The sequence below is a fragment of the Lottia gigantea genome (genome assembly GCF_000327385.1).
Source record: "Lottia gigantea unplaced genomic scaffold LOTGIsca_114, whole genome shotgun sequence".
NCBI lineage: Eukaryota > Metazoa > Mollusca > Gastropoda > Lottiidae > Lottia > Lottia gigantea.
The window spans coordinates 740,723-757,695 of NW_008707106.1; the positions used below are offsets into that span (position 1 = coordinate 740,723).

Here is a 16,973-nt window from a genome sequence, read left to right on the forward strand (position 1 = left end):
ACGGATTCCGTCCAAATAGTAGAAAATATGGAGTATAACCAGTTGACGCATGAATAGTGTTATTATACGACAACATTAACTCTGGTAGATGTTCTGGCCATCGTCGTTTTAATCCTGGCGATAATGTTCGTAAGAGATTATGTAAGGTTCTATTAAACCTTTCGGTTTGTCCATTACCCTGTGGGTGATAAGGGGTGGTGCGACTTTTCTTAATACTATAAATAGCGCAAAGATGTTTAATTATTTCCGATTCAAAATTTCGACCTTGGTCGGAGTGCAGACGTTCTGGTACACCATACTTGACAAACCATTCCTTAACAAGCACTTTTGCAGTTGTACTGGCTTTCTGATCTTTAGTAGCTATTGCCGTGGCAAATTTCGAAAATACATCCGTGATGACTAACACATTTTCCATTCCATTAGATGCCTTATCTAACAACGTGTAATCAATGGCAACTACTTCTAACGGTTTCGAAGCTAACAAATTTTTCATGGTGATATGTACTTTGGTATTTGGTTTGGAAACAGCACATCTAACACAATTTTTGCACTTCTTTTGAATGTCTTTCCACATTCCAGGCCAATAACATCTAGATCTTATAGAATTAAAAGTTCTCTCAATCCCTTGATGACCGGAATTATCATGCAAACTCTGTAAAACAGTGTCTTTAAGTTCATCAGGTAATAAAAACTGTTCAATCTCTCCAGTATATGGATCAACAATTTTTCTAAAAAGTAGAGCATTCTTTAAATAGAGTCTTTTCGATTGTCTGAAAAGTGTCAGAACAGGTTTTGATAGTGTTTTACGTTGACTTTTTGATGGAGATTTACCTTTATCCCAAAACGATCGGAATGTTTTGATAGTGGTATCATTATTTTGTAAATACTGTAAATTTTCTTTAGAATATGACGGAAGTATTTCTAAACTTTCACTGTAGATAGGTGTCGGAAATATTATCTCTTCTTGTAAAACATCTGGTATGAAAGTTGATTTTGTTACTTGTTCTATTTTGGGTTTAATATTTACAGATAAATGATTAGTTTCGACGTCTCTGGGTTTCCTTGATAGTGCATCGGCGTTACTGTTGGTCTTTCCAATTTTATACTTCATTTCAAAATCGAAGACAGCCAAATCAGACATCCATCTTTGTTCTACAGCACTCAACTTAGCTGACATTAGGTGACACAGAGGGTTATTATCAGAAAATACTACAAATTTACGACCTAACAAATAATCCCTGAATTTTTCGCATAGAGCCCACTTGAGTCCTAACATTTCAAGTTTCCTGGAACTATAATTCTCCATGTTCTTTTCAGATCCACGTAACGCTCTACTTGCGTACGAAATAACTCTAAGTTGACCGTTTTGAATTTGTGAAAGTACGGCTCCTAGTCCTTCATGACTAGCATCAATTTCAACTTGAAAAGGTTCAGAAAAATCAGCAAATCCTAAAATAGGTGCACTCGTCAAAGTCTGTTTAAGTGTTTCAAAAGCATTATCACAATTTTCATTCCACAAAGAAAATAAATTTGATTTCTTAGCCTGATCTGTTTCTTTTAAAACTGAATGCAATGGGGCAGTTATTTTGGCAAAATCCTTTACATATCTCCTGTAGAATCCACAGAATCCTAAAAATGTTCTCATCTCTCTACAGGTTTTTGGTTTAGGCCAATCAGTGACTGATTTGATTTTGTCTGGGTCGGTACTAACTCCACTTGAAGATACAACATGACCCAAGTATTTGACTTCAGATCGGAATAAAAAACATTTGGATGGTTTCAACTTCAGTCCATGCTGTCTTAGAATGCTGAACACGTGATCCAGACGTTCTAAATGTTCTGAAAAACTTTTTGCAAAAACTATTTAATCATCCAGGTAAATAAGAAGAATTTTCAGTACATCGTCTCTAAAGCAACCTTGCATGAGACGCTGAAATGTCGCAGGTCCATTACAAACTCCAAATGGCATTCGCCGGAACTCAAACAGTCCAAAGGGTGTGGTAAATGCAGTTTTTGCTTCGTCCTTTTTATCCATAGCAATTTGTGTATATCCAGAGGCCAGATCTAATGAGGAAAACCAACAACTTCCATACATGGCATCTAAACTTTCCTCAATCCTCGGTAAAGGAAATGAGTCTTTAACGGTTTTGGCATTCAAATGTCTGTAATCAACACACATACGGATATCACCAGTGTTCTTCTTTCGGACTATAACAATAGGCGAAGAATATGGACTAAAACTGGGAACAACGACATTGGTGTCAACTAACTTTTGAATGTGATTCTTTATTTCTTCTAATTGTGCTGGAGGTATCCTTCGGTAGGGTAATTTTATAGGGATATTATCTGTAAGATGAATTTGGTGAGTGATCGTCGATGTAAAGCCAACATCAAAATCTCCTGTGCTAAAGACATCTTTATGATTTCTTAACAAATTTTCAACATCTTGACGCTGATCTGAATTTAAAGTATCTGGAATGGGTATTGGTGGTAAATCTGGTTTCTCTTCAGTGGGTGGTTTAAGGTCATGTCCAATTTTCTCTACTAAAATGTGATCAGCGTTAACTGAAATCTGGACATTGTTTAACTCTACTTCAGCTTCAACTAACAATCCTAAGCGAGTACGAGGATTTAACCATATGTCTTTCTCAGAGAAATTAGCAACTTGTACTTGGTAAAGATTTCTATTTGGTTTTACCACAGTATTACAAACTATGATGTTGTTTGGTAGGTGAGTTCGGTTGGTCAGTTCTTCAATAACTAGCGTAGCGTGTACTTTAGGCGTTATACCAGAAACTTGAACATTAGTAACACTCTTTGATGGTAAAAGTACTGGATAAGATGCAGCGACCTTAACAAATCCATGCACAGCTCTTTTGTTGTCTTTATTAAAATTAGCCTTTAACTGTTCTACAAAATTGGTTTGCCCTTCGTGAATATCCAAGTTCTTCATTTCGGACCATATATGGCGAATGACATTCATTCCCAATAACCCTGGTACCATTTCTTTGCGTTTTGCTGCATGAGGATCACTTGGGTCCTTGACTACAAGAAAACATTGATTTGGTAATCGCTTCCCGAAAATTCTCAAATCAGCTTGAACTATTCCACTATAAGGTATATCCAGTCCATTTGCAGCTCTAACAGTAAGGTAATTGGTCTCTTCGAAATTAGTGGAGCATTTTAAATGTTTGTCATAAAATGACTGAATAATGGTTGATACCTGGGATCCAGTATCAAGTAGAAATCGACATGACGATGAATGAATTTGACCACTCACAGTAGGACATTCCCCAACAGCGAGGTCAAAGGTTTCACTATTATTTGAGCCTACAGTTTTCGTATCACCCCCTCCTCGACTCACAGTTGAAGGTGGGTTTAGTTTTCCTGTTTCCGTTTTAAATCTGGACAATTTCTTCTAATATGACCAGTCCTGTTGCATTCAAAACATTTGCCAGTACTACGTCGAGTCAGTAAATTTTGTAATTTGTCAATTTGCTCCTGTTGGGTTTGTATTAATTTTCTTAACTCATCCATTTGAGTATTCGTGGTAACAACTTCTTCTGATGTTGCACTGGTATTAACTTTTTCCTTTGGTTTACTCTCTTCTTCAGTCCAATCTAATGCAAACTTTCTGATATCGATGAAAGATAATGAGGGATTGTCACGTATTTGGCGCTTCAATTCTTTTCTAAGATGTGCATCGTACAAACCATCTGCAAAATGATCTCTAATGGTAATTTCAGATTCAATTTTGTTAGGTTCTTTCCTTTGAATGCGTTCCATAAGTTGTCTCAAAGCATAAGAAAATTATCTGATACTTTCATCCTTCTTTTGAGTTCGTTCATAGAAAAGTTTGAGTAGATGAGAAGTAGAATGGGTTTCAGAAAATGCACTTCGTATAGCATCGTAAATCAAGCTGGCATTCCCCTTCGCTTTTCTTAACTTTACTTCTTCTTTCGCATCACCTTCTAGATGAGAATATATAAACCTTGCTTCATCTTCGCCGGTAAGATTAAGAGTTGACACATATCCCTGGATATCTTCAATCCACTCGTGTACAGTTAAATCGCCTGAAGTTTTCAGTATCCCTTCAAACTTCTTTGGTTCTCGGGTTCTATCAATGTAAACGACTGACTTAGTTGCTGATGATGATGTAGTGTTTGATGTTGATGGCAATGAAAACGGAGAATTAAAACGTAAACTCTCAGAAGGTCTTACAGGAGTTGATGTTAATCTAGATGCTAGTCTAGATGTAGTAGCCAATTCGCTCTTTAGACGATCGATTTCGTCCTTATAATCTTGTTCAGTTTTTGTAGACTCTGCCATGGTTACTAACAATTTACAACAATACCTTCGATGTGACAAATACAAAATCAAACATATGCAAATCAGTTACAAGAAAATTACAATCAATAAAACAAAAGCAATGTGTAGAGCTTCTCCACAATAAATACAAATCAAAATAAAACCATATCTGTGACTGTCAAAAACAATTTATCTCAATAGAGCACTCTCCACTGAAATAGGTCAATCTGTCTTCCCAAAACAGCACCGTAAAATATCAATCATTAAATGATGCAACCAACATTTAGCTAGTAAACTAATTGGATGAACACCGTCTGACAGTAAATTTACACTAACTGTATTTCTAGACTTCTTATCTTTTCCTTTTCGAAAACGAATAACGTCGTTGGAAAATCCTAAAGTATTTTCATTAACTATTAAATTTAAAAGTTTAATTTCTTTATTGATCTGATTAATATGTCTGTTAACTACTTTATCTTGCACTTTATATTCGTCTGAATTGCAGCCCGATTTGGTACAGTTATAAAATGACACAGAAATAGGTGGAATTTCTATAAATTTAATACGACAGTTTTCAAAATTCTTCGAAATATTTATGGCTCTACTGTATTGTCCTCCAATGTATGAAACAATTTCGGAATGTCCGGGTTGCGCAGCAATCAAATTCCCTGATTTGGTTGTTACGTCACACGTGCCTAACCAAATGTAAATTACAACTTGTGAATATTCTTCAATCCACTCAGGAAGTTTTTGTTCAAGATAGTCTATTCCCGATTTTGTTTTACGTCCGCTTTCACACTCAAATTTTACATTAATTAAACTGTCTCTTTTAAAATGTGTTTTTAAATATCTGCCTTTACTGTCACTCAATAAAATCGGAACACAGATTTGGTTTTCACTAGCTCTGATTGGTAAGGGTTTTTCTAAAAACTTGTTTAATTTTGATAAACTCATAGCTGCCAGAAATTGTCATAATTTTAAAGTTGAAAATAGTTCCAAAATCAATTATATGACACAAAAATACTAGAACGTTCTCACCGTTTTTTCTTCTTTCAATGAATGTTGAATGTCCTGTCTTTAATGTTGAATCACACAGAAAAATGTTCCAAATCAATATCCAAAATCCAGTAGCTTTAAACACAAAATTCTATCCGAAAATCCTGTAAGTTATCCTATCGGCGACGCCAATTGTGACCGAGTACGTTGTCGTCGTCGTGTGTACAGGTCACAGAAATAGTTCCATATTGAATACGATACACTTTATTACACAATCAGTAAGCAGATACAGAGCAAATCAAGAAAACAAAACTATAGTACTAGGGAACAATGGCTCAGCAGTGCTGGTTTACCTAAGACCCTTACTCTTCAATGTCTGCTTAATTCTGTCCTATCACACCACCTGCACCAGAGGTCATAGGTCATTATACTATATTTAGCAACTTATTCAGGCTAATAACAACATAGTAGAACAAGATCAAAGACAATGACATCTGCATGATGAGTGATATTCACTAGTTAAAGTGAAGTGTCTAAAGCTTAGTTTAAAGGGACATTATTATGTCACACTGTTACATATATAATGGCGAACCACCACCCGTGCCACTAGGACGTGGGTTGTGGTTTAACTTGAACCCATGTGGTATGGTAGTACTAATCGTAGGTTCATCACCGACGCATTTTAACCATGTTTCAGTCACAAAGAGAATATCAAGGTGTAAGTCAGATATCAGCTCATAAACAACTGTAGTTTTATTTCAGATAGGTTGAGCATTCCACAATCCAATTTTGAGTTTATTTGTATCAACTGAATCTACGGCTTTATCATTTAGTGAATGATCTTTTTGAACACTATTTAGTTGTGAACGGTTATGTGTTGGCCTATTTAAGAATTTATGTTTTCTGTCTGCCGTTTTTCCTCTCCTGGTTCGTTTAGTACAACTTATCCCAAGTTTATGAATGAGATTGAACACATCATCACTAATCCGATTAAACTGGGGATTTAGTGAGAAACTGTTAATTAATTGATCCCGACTGTCGTTGAGTTGTTATTTCATTTGACATAAAGCCAGGTTGAACACAATAAGCTTATGTTAGTTCACTAAAAATAGAAATTACAAGTGATAATATCCATGAATACACCATAACTTGAAAATTGTTTTTAATCGATCAAAGTACTAAACATGTCAAGTTGAAAATAAATCCAATTTCCAATTTTGAAACAACTTCACCATATACTTTGTTGTAAAAACCACAATCATTTCAGAGCTTCAATCAAGCGCTCACTAAAACTATTTCAAATCTTTGATATAAACAATTCTAGCATATTGCAAAAATAATTTTTCAAATATCTATGAAATTCTGGAAGTTACAAATTCAACGTTAAGATTGAATGACGACAATACCGGAAGTGATACAGAAATTTTGAGAACAGAATTTTGTTCGCAATCAAAATGTTTATCAACTCTTTCTAAATAACTAACTAAATTTTCAGATCGATCAAATAAAATTGTAGTAGTTGAAAAAAACGTTATTATTAAAAGAAAAAAAGTCAGCGACAAAAGTCAAAAGCAAAGTGCTATCCTTTAGCCATTACTAAAAAGTAAAGAACAAAACAAAAATTTCGATCAAAAATGGATTCAGAATTGGAGCAGTAATTCGATAGACGTCATGAGTGGCTACGTCCAACGTCATTTCCGGTTGGGCAAAAATGCGCCATTTTACATTTAAACAACAACGACACGCTCTTTAAGACAGATAATTATGTCAGTTAATGTGTGACATGCAGTTTTTGCTGGGCGCTCTGACCAGTATCGAAAGAAAAATATTCATTTGCAAAACAAAGCAGTGATATAAGATGATATATTTAACTCATTTGCCTAGTTGAAAGTTCATTTCCATATTTATTAAGAAAGCTATTCATTTTTATACGACCACACGGGCGTATATTGTAATCACCCGGTCGGTTCGTCCGTCCGTCCGTCCGTCCATCCGTTCACATTTGGCTCGTGCTCACTCTACAGACTACAGTTCTTTATGGATTCTTTTGATTTTTATTTTGTATGTCAATGTTGTTATGAAGATGATCCCTATTGATTTTCGTGATGATCGGATAATTTTTCACCGAAATATCGTGTCTGACCTGACGTTTTACTCTATTAGCTATATTGTGCAACTCGTGCTCACTCTACAGGCTACAATTGTTTACAGATTCTTTTGATTTTTATTTTGTATGTATGTCATTATGAAGATGATCCCTATCGATTTTTGCGATGATCGGATAATATTTCACTGAAATATCGTGTCTGACTTGACGTTTCACTCTATTAGCTATATTGTGCAACCCTGTAGTCACTAAGTAGTATCATTTCTGACAGCTGCCAGTGGGCGTATGTTACCTTGCCTGGCAAGCTATCTTTAAAAGTTTTTGAAATTCGTTTTGGTAAAATCTACCTATGATTTGTTCTTTGTCTTGATCGATTAATTCATCTGTTGGAGGTCATGTGGTATTTACTTCATCTATGATAAATATTTCGTTTGTCCAGTATCCCTTCTCGAATTTACTTTTATATTTGAAAATACGAACTCGGTCTCCAACTTTAACGTGTATATCTTTTATTTCATTTTCAAAATTATCAAGGAAAGAAGAAAACGTTATAATATCTGGATTTTGACTAGCTTTCAAAGGAGAAAAATACCCCATTTTACCCTTTCCCGACTTACCAAAATTTCTTTTTTACCAAATTGAGCATGCTGTCACATACTGTCTCATATACCACATTTTCCCAAATTCACCATACTGTCACACATACTCTACATTCCATCAATCCCCCACCCCCAAAAAGACCTATTCACCCTACATTTCATTGTTTGGAAAACAGAACACAATTTCTACTCAAATTTTAAACCTTAAAAATGGCAAATAAAAATTACTAGATCCAATTTTTAAATTATACGATCCGATTCGTTATTCATTTAACAAGAAAGAAGAGGATTATATTATCATCTCAACGACTGTTGGTTCTAAATCCCAGTTGAATGATGGTGGTAGAATTACCTTCGAAATAATTTCATTATCAAATTGGCTGCTTCTGTCTGATGCTTATTTCAGATGCGATTTCAAAATAAAAGATGGATCTCCCAATGAAAACCGTGTACCACAAACTAATACAACGTTAGAAAACAATTTCTTTCCATCTTTATTTAGCGAGATGGTTTTGGAAGCTGGTTCAAATCCTATAGAAACCATTAAACACCCTGGGGAATTTCACATAATGTTGAAAACAATCCTATATCCCAAAACGATTCAGTCTCAGGCTGGATACCCGATGTTGGCGATGGAAGTGTTTTAAAAGAACCGGTAAGAAATGTTGCAAATGATGCGGATTTAGCTAGAGTGATAGTTGTTGCTCGAAACACAATAGAAAGAGTAGCACGAGCAGTTAATCATGGATTTGAAAAAACGAGCACTTCAGTATAACAATAGCGTTGATAATAATAGTTGGGGTAATTACGTAAATTGGAAGTTATATCCATTATTCGGTCTGTTGGAACATAGAAAGATTACATAGGATTACCATATAAAATTCATCTACAAAGAGAAATCAACGATGATAAGATATTCTTTGGAGAGAATGCTTCAGATGCAAAATTAGAAATAACGAATCTCCAACTTTACATACCTGTCATAACACCATCAATTGAAGTATAAACTAGAATATTCAACATGTTGACTAAAGATATTGAAATAGCTTTTCTTAGGTAGGTAGCATGACTTTAACTGGAGAATCCACTATTTGGCCAATCGCCAATACTATTAAACCAGCAAGAGATTAAATGGTTGGTTTCAAGAACTTACTAGACTCTCAGACGAATAACAATAATGTCTTCAGAGAGGTATTGAACCAAAATCAAGATCCTATAATCCATAAAGTTCAAGTAAGATTAAACAATGATAATTATCCTAACCAACCTTTAACAATTAATCCAACCACAAAGGATTATAAAGAGTTGTATAGAAACTATAAAATTACGTTTGAATTATATGGAAATCCCCCTCAGTTTGAATATGTAGATTTTGCACTTAATCATTCAATCTTCTGTTTTGATCTATCAGCTCACCAAGAAGATCTTTTCAAAACAGGAGTGAATAGAAATATTCATATTGAAAAAACACAAGGAGATGTAACCGGGTATTGTTTACTACTCGAGGAAGCAAAACATTTAATTAAAATAGCAGATAGAAGAATGACAAGAATTGAGTAAAAAATACACCCTTAAAATGAAGCCAGAAATTTTAGTTAAGAAAATAATAGAAGCTATTGAAACAATTTCCCTAACTGTAATAACTTTCAATGGTAAAAAAAATCAACATAACTAAAAAACTTATTGATAAATACAAATATTGTAAAGTCAGAGACGATATTGTAGAGTTCTCGAAGGCTATGATAACACCATAACAGTTTAAGAAGTATATTTAAATGATTGAAACAGTTTTACAACATAATAGTAATGACTAACATTATATAATCGACATACGATATGAAACTTGCTTTGACTAACATGGCGGTGTTCTTCCAAGTTTTGCAGTGCCTCCATCATTTGGCAATCCTGACCCTTCAACAGCAAGGCCAACCAGCGTTTACCTTCAAACGCAAAGTCTCTGAGTTGGATAGTTTTATCCGTCCAGCAATGAAAACATCAGCTGTTGACGCGAATACTAGATCACTCAATCGGACATGGATCTCTAAGGTTACGCAGGTCCTGATCGACCATTACCAAACCACACTTCAAGAGAAGCTGACCACCATTCGTACCAAGTCGTTATCATCACCTGCCGTCGACCGCATCGTTTCTCATGCCCTGTCCTGGGCCGTCGCTCCTATGGGAAACGTCTCACTCAAGCTGTAATCACCAAGTTCTACCAAACAATCAACGAAACAAAAACCAGAGTAACACTACACTACACCTGCACCATCTAGAGCCACGACGTTGCCGAACCAAACCCCTAAACGAGCCCGAAGAGAGGGCACTCCCTTTCTCTTTTCACTTTCAGACTCGTCTTCCCCTTCCTCACCATCTGAATCCAGGATTCGCCAACCTTTCTTCTGTGCGTTTTTGGACCAGCAAACCACCCCTCAGTCTCCATCCAAGTCGAGACGTTTATCCAGACCTTCCCCCTCTCGAACCAGATCCCAATCCGTTCCCAATGCACCAATTCTAACAACTACCAAACCAGTACCAATCACACCGTCGACGACCATTATATCCGCTTCCAAACCGTATTATCACCAAACCAAGGACAAATCATTATAGAATCTACCTGCTCTAAAGAAATCTACCTTAATTATTGGATCATCTAACCTGAATCGAATTACCAAAACCAGTTCAGACACTGAAATACATTCTTACCCCGATGCCCAAATCCATCACATACAGTCAATCCTGGAATCATACGACCATGATAAGAAAGCACAACAGAACCTCAGCACTCTCAACAACATGATGATGGAGTCCAGTATCAACAGCGCAACAATCTTACCACCCTACGAAGAAGAATTCGAACCAGTTGATAATCTTCATTGGTCTCCAGAAACAGCAAACAGCATTTATTTGTTTTGGATACACCAGCTTCAAGCATCGAATACTGAGAGGCCACCGCTAGGCCAAACTGTAGTTAACTTGAGCCGCAAAATTCTCACACCCCTTCAGCATTCAATCTTAGGCCGTGGACTTAAATTTATTCCCACACCAAAGATAGCTAACTTGAATTATCTCCGACCATCCATTTAACGATTTCAACGAAATTTTAGCTGCACATATTTTTTTCGAAACCATCCCCCACGTGGTGCTAGAACAATGTTTATTCCTAAATCCACGTGGACACCCCCTCAGGCCGCCATCCATCCTGAAATATTGAAAGCATTTGCGAGTATGAATAGCCAAACAGTGAACCTTTCCATAACACACGAAAAGCCTAATCTCACACGAGTGGAACGTGAAGCGTTAAACTTACTTAAGAAAGACGATAGCATTGTTATTAAAAAGAGTGACAAAGGTTCATGTTGGGTCATTCTGAATAGGGAGGATTACGTTTCAGAAGTAGAGGATCAACTGAATAATCCTAAACATTATGCCATTTTACCGAAACCAATTTTCAAAGAAACTGCTAACATGATTAACAAACAATATTCTTGCCGATTTAGTCAAAACTAGTTATCTCAAACAGAAACAATATGACTATCTGTCTGCCAAACCTGATTGTCGCGAGAGACATTTGTACACTTTGCATAAAATCCATAAGAATCCAACCAAGGAGTAGTTTATCTCGAATAAAATCCCTAAAGGCCGCCCGATTATATCTGACTGTGGTAGTGAGTCATATGCAGTGTCAGAATACATTGATCATTTCTTACTACCTCTAGTATGTCAACATCGCGCCTACCTTAAAGACACAACCGAATTTGTCAATAAAATAAAAAAAAACTTCGAGTTCCCTCTAATGCTATTTTAATTTCTATCGACGTTTCTTCTATGTATACCAATATCGATAACACTACTGGTTTAACGGCAGTTCCTAAAGCTTTTAATAGAAACCCAGATCCAAACAGACCCGACGATGCAATTCTACAGCTTTTAGAGATTTGTTTTAGTCGAAACGATTTCACATTTAATGGTAAAACATATTTACAAACTTCAGGGACAGCAATGGGCAAACCAAACGATTTGCCCCTTCGTACGTAGAGTGGGAACGTAAGGTGTTGCCCCTCTGTCCATTTGACCCATTTTTTTACGGACGCTTTTTGGATGACATTGTTATGGTTTGGACTTATTCTATCGAACAGTTTTGGGAATTCTTTGAAATTCTCAACAGCCACCATCCTTCTATCAAACTAACCGCAAACGTGAGTGACAAAAGCATAGACTTTCTCAATACCACAGTCTTTAATGGAGATTCCATAGTAGAAACAAATAAACTGGATATTAAAGTGTATTTCAAAGAAACTGATACTCATCAACTCTTGCACAAGAGCTCCTTTCACCCAAAACATACCTTTTCTGGTATAATTAAGTCACAAGTTTTACGATTTCATCGAATTTGTACAAGATCTTCTAATTTCAACCAAGCCTGTACGATTGTTTTCTCAAAACTGAAAGAGCGTGGGTACTCTAAACGATTTTTACGAAACATAAAAAATTCCACCTTAGCACAGATAGCAGCTAAAAACAGACTTTATGCCGAAGTACCTCTAGGTTTAAGAAGTGCTCCATTTTTGTCCAGTAGATGCAAAACATGTCCCTTTATATCAGAAACTCATTATTTTGTAAGGTACCCGATCCAGGAACATCTAACATGTGAACATTCAAATGTAATATATTTAATTTCATGCAAGAAATGCCCCAAACAATATATAGGAGAAACTAAGAATAATTTACGAACTCGCTTTAATGCTCATAGGTCAGACATCAAATTAAAGAAAGACAAATCAGCATCAGCTGCTAGCTTTAACTCGTAAGAATGTTTCTTAGCACAGCCTAAGCCAGTAAACACATCCGGTTTATAATGACCTAACAAATCAAGTAGTTTGGACTTAGATGAAGAATTAATTGGACCAATATTCTAAGATTTTTCCTCAACACTATTAATAGATTCTTTTTCTGAAGTAGAACTTGTTGTTAATGCAGTTGCACAAGCAACTTGTTGAGAGGCATACACAGTTTTACTAATGGAATCAGGGTTCATAAGTAATACTAAAGGAGTCTTAGAGTTGGAGACACACCGTCCAACAAATAACCCTGATTTATTTTCAAATGTATTTAAACGTTCAACCAGCAATCCAGAATCAGATGGTGAAGGATGTGATACTTGTACATGCAATATCTTCTGAGAACGGGGCGGTACCACAGTGGTTGTAACAGCTCGTACTTCTGAAACACATTCAGAATTCTCAATAATATTACTGGCTTGAGAAATAGTCACTTTGTGAGATTTAGAAATAATATCCCAACCAATAAGGAAAATATCCTCTTCTGAATCTATAATATGAATTCGTGCATAAGTGTTTATAATACCTAAAGTTGGAATCTGTTCACCAGAAGGACCTGTCAATACTGAACTACAGGGTTCAATATCATATTCACCAGGAAAAGCCTTCTGCATATTGGGGACAGTAGTACAAGTTACTGCAGCACCAGAGTCAACAGTTGCAGAGCTGGTTAGTTTACCTACAGTAACATCTTTGGTTGGACACGTCTGGTTAAAATTAACACGATGAACAGGTTTTTTCGTTTGATAACAAGTCTTACTTATGTGTCCACTTTTGCCACATATATAACACTTCGCATTATTTGTCCAATCATCATTTTTCGTCCGTCCGGATTTCTCATTTGCAGCAGAATTCTTCCTTAATCTGCATCGATGTAGTGTATGTCCAAGTTTTTTACAGTAAGTGCAGCGTACACTCATTATTGGATCAGACGTCGCAGATTTATTTCCACTAGAAACAGGTACACTATGTGATAATCTTCTAGCTGTATCAACTAAAGTGTAAAACCCAGGCATGTCAGGATTCTGACAGATAATCAACCTTTACAGGATCAGAATACAACCCTTCAACAAAATGTTGGGCACACAGAGTCAGTTTATTTGCTTTGGAAAAGGATGGATAGGCTTGGTCACATTTACGTGATAATCGGTGACTATAATCATCAATAGATTCGGGTGTCTTTTGCTTTAAATGAGGAAATTCATGCTGAATAATTCCAAAAAATTTATATCAATAACCCAAAATACAACAAACAATTAAATCACACAGCTCTAATCAAGGGCAAAAAACAACTTTTGACGCGTGTTAACAAAGTCAAGGCCAATAACTCAAAAAATGTTCATCAAAAATATCTCTTGTTAGAACTTGTCCGAGATCTTATCAATTCCAATGATCACACCAAGTTTCATCAGAATCGGTTGAAAACTGTAGCTTCTATTGTACTCACAAACAAATTTTAGCGCGTTTTTCGTAAGTTAATGGCATTAACTCAAAAACATTTCATCGAAAATGCGTCAAGTTAGAACTTGTCCGAGATCTTATCAATTTCAATGATAACACCAAGTTTCATCAGAATCGGTTGAAAACTGTAGCTTCTATCCTGCTCACGAACTAATTTTGACGTGTTTTTACAAAGTCAAGGGCAATTACTCGAAAACCGTTCATCAAAATTGCATCAAGTTAGAACTTGTCCGAGATCTTATCAATTCCAATGATCACAACAAGTTTCATCAGAATCGGTTAAAAACTGTAGCGTCAATCCTTCTCTTCACAAACTATTTTTAGCAAATTTCGACGCATTTTAACAAAGTCAAGAGCAATAACTCAAAAACCGATCATCGAATATGCGTCAAGTTAGAACTTGTCCGAGATCTTATCAATTCCAATGATCACACCAAAGTTCATCAGAGTCGGTTGAAAACTGTAGCTTCAATCCTGCTCACGAACTATTTTTAACAAATTTTGACGCGTTTTTACAAAGTCAAGGGCAATAACTCAAAAACCGTTCATCGAAAATGCGTCATGTTAGAACTTGTTCGAGATCTTATCAATTCAAATGATCACAACAAGTTCCATTCCTCGACACTTGAAAAAGGATAATATTTCGAAAACCGGTTCGTGTCAATTGCGTAAGTTTTTGTTTTACTTGTTATAATTTTTCACATCATTGTTAGCGTTATTTATCACCTAAATATATATTTTTTTGCATTTTTCATCTTGCTTTATATATCCCCAAACCCAGTTTGACTTATTTGCATAATTTGATCCCAACATTTTCACGCTCCCTTCTAACCCAAAGTTATTTTCATTATGCTCCCCAACTACAACAACCACTGGCAAGAAGCCAGAAATAAAAACACTAATCGTCAACCAAACCAATATCACGTACCCTACAACGGCCCTGTCTTCCATCGACCTCTACCACCTACCAATCGCCGACCACCAACCAACCCATCCAGCTATATCCCACCCCATCGCCGACCTACCTACAACACAGCCTACCAATCAAGAGGTAACCATCGACCTGACCAACAACAGAAACGACTACCAGCCCACCGACGCCAACCAGTCCCCACTCATAAGGAGGAAGAACCCTTTGTGAAGGTGTTCTTCCAAGTTTTGCAGTGCCTCCATCATTTGGCAATCCTTACCCTTCAACAGCAAGGCCAACCAGCGTTTACCTTCAAACGCAAAGTCTCTGAGTTGGATAGTTTTATCCGTCCAGCAATGAAAACATCAGCTGTCGACGCGAATATTAGATCCCTCAATCGGATATGGCTCTGTAAGGTTACGCAGGTCTTGATCGACCATTACCAAACCACACTTCAAGAGAAGCTGACCACCATTCGTACCAAGTCTTTATCATCACCTGCCGTCGACCGCATCGTTTCTCATGCCCTGTCCTGGGCCCGTCGCTCCTATGGGAAACGTCTCACTCAAGCTGTAATTTCCAAATTCTACCAAACAATCAACGAAACAAAAACCAGAGTAACCATATCTCTACCAACTGAAATGGACACTACACCTGCACCATCTAGAGCTACCACGCTGCCGAACCAAACCCCTAAACGAGCTCGAAGTTCGCAGACATAGGTAAACGCTCTCGTAGAGAGGGCACACCCCTTCTCTTTTCACTNTCAGACTCGTCTTCCCCTTCCACACCATCTGAATCTTCACCACGTGATCCAGGATCCGCCAACCTTTCTTCCTTCTGTGCGTTTTTGGACCAGCAAACCACCCCTCAGTCTCCATCCAAGTCGAGACATGTATCCAGACCTTCCCCTCCTCGAACCAGATCCCAGTCCGTTCCCAATGCTACAATTCTAACAACTACCAAACCAGTACCAATCACACCGTCGACGACCATTATATCCGCTACCAAACCGTATTATCACCAAACCAAGGACAAATCATTATGGAAACTACCTGCTCTAAAGAAATCAACCTTGATAATTGGATCATCTAACCTGAATCGAATTACCAAAACCAGTTCGGACACCGAAATACATTCTTACCCCGGTGCCCAAATCCATCACATACAGTCAATCCTGGAATCATACGACCATGATCCCAAACCTACTACCATTATTCTTCATGTAGGCCTCAACAACCGTGATCAGATACCAAAGACCTCCTTTAACCAAGCCCAGAAATTAATCGCCACAGACAACAAAACCTTCCCAAACTCCAAGATCCTCTTCACATGTATACCCATTTCAAATAAAATCTCGAAGAAAGCACAACAGAACCTCAGCACCCTCAACAACATGATGATGGAGTCCAGTATCAACAGCGCAACAATCTTACCACCCTACGAAGAAGAATTCGAAACAGTTGATAATCTTCATTGGTCTCCAGAAACAGCAAACAGCATTTATTTGTTTTGGATACACCAGCTTCAAGCATCGAGTAAGTCTTTAAACTAATTACTGGGGATAAAAATACTGAGAGGCCACCGCTAGGCCAAACTGTAGTTAACTTGAGCCGCAAAATTCTCACACCCCTTCAGCATTCAATCTTAGACCGTGGACTTAAGTTTATTCCCACACCAAAGATAGCTAACTTGAATTATCTCCGACCATCCATTGAACGATTTCAACGAAATCTTAGCTGCACATATTT

General features: G+C 36.9%; 3 protein-coding genes across 3 annotated transcripts; 1 reads left to right on the plus strand and 2 right to left on the minus strand.

Annotated features, from left to right (window-relative positions):
- Positions 1–3,378: 3,378 nt before the first annotated feature.
- On the minus strand, positions 3,379–4,329 carry LOTGIDRAFT_171426 (hypothetical protein; the record flags this gene model as incomplete). The annotated part of the gene is made up of 2 exons (XM_009047620.1): positions 3,379–3,728; positions 3,822–4,329. 2 exons carry the CDS (start codon positions 4,327–4,329, stop codon positions 3,379–3,381), a joined length of 858 nt encoding a protein of 285 aa, XP_009045868.1.
- Positions 4,330–12,925: 8,596 nt separating this feature from the next.
- Positions 12,926–13,867, minus strand: LOTGIDRAFT_171427 (hypothetical protein; the record flags this gene model as incomplete). Its single annotated transcript, XM_009047621.1, has 1 exon — positions 12,926–13,867. One exon carries the CDS (start codon positions 13,865–13,867, stop codon positions 12,926–12,928), a length of 942 nt encoding a protein of 313 aa, XP_009045869.1.
- Positions 13,868–15,161: 1,294 nt separating this feature from the next.
- LOTGIDRAFT_171428 (hypothetical protein) lies at positions 15,162–15,944 on the plus strand (the record flags this gene model as incomplete). Its single annotated transcript, XM_009047622.1, has 1 exon — positions 15,162–15,944. One exon carries the CDS (start codon positions 15,162–15,164, stop codon positions 15,942–15,944), a length of 783 nt encoding a protein of 260 aa, XP_009045870.1.
- Positions 15,945–16,973: the final 1,029 nt, after the last annotated feature.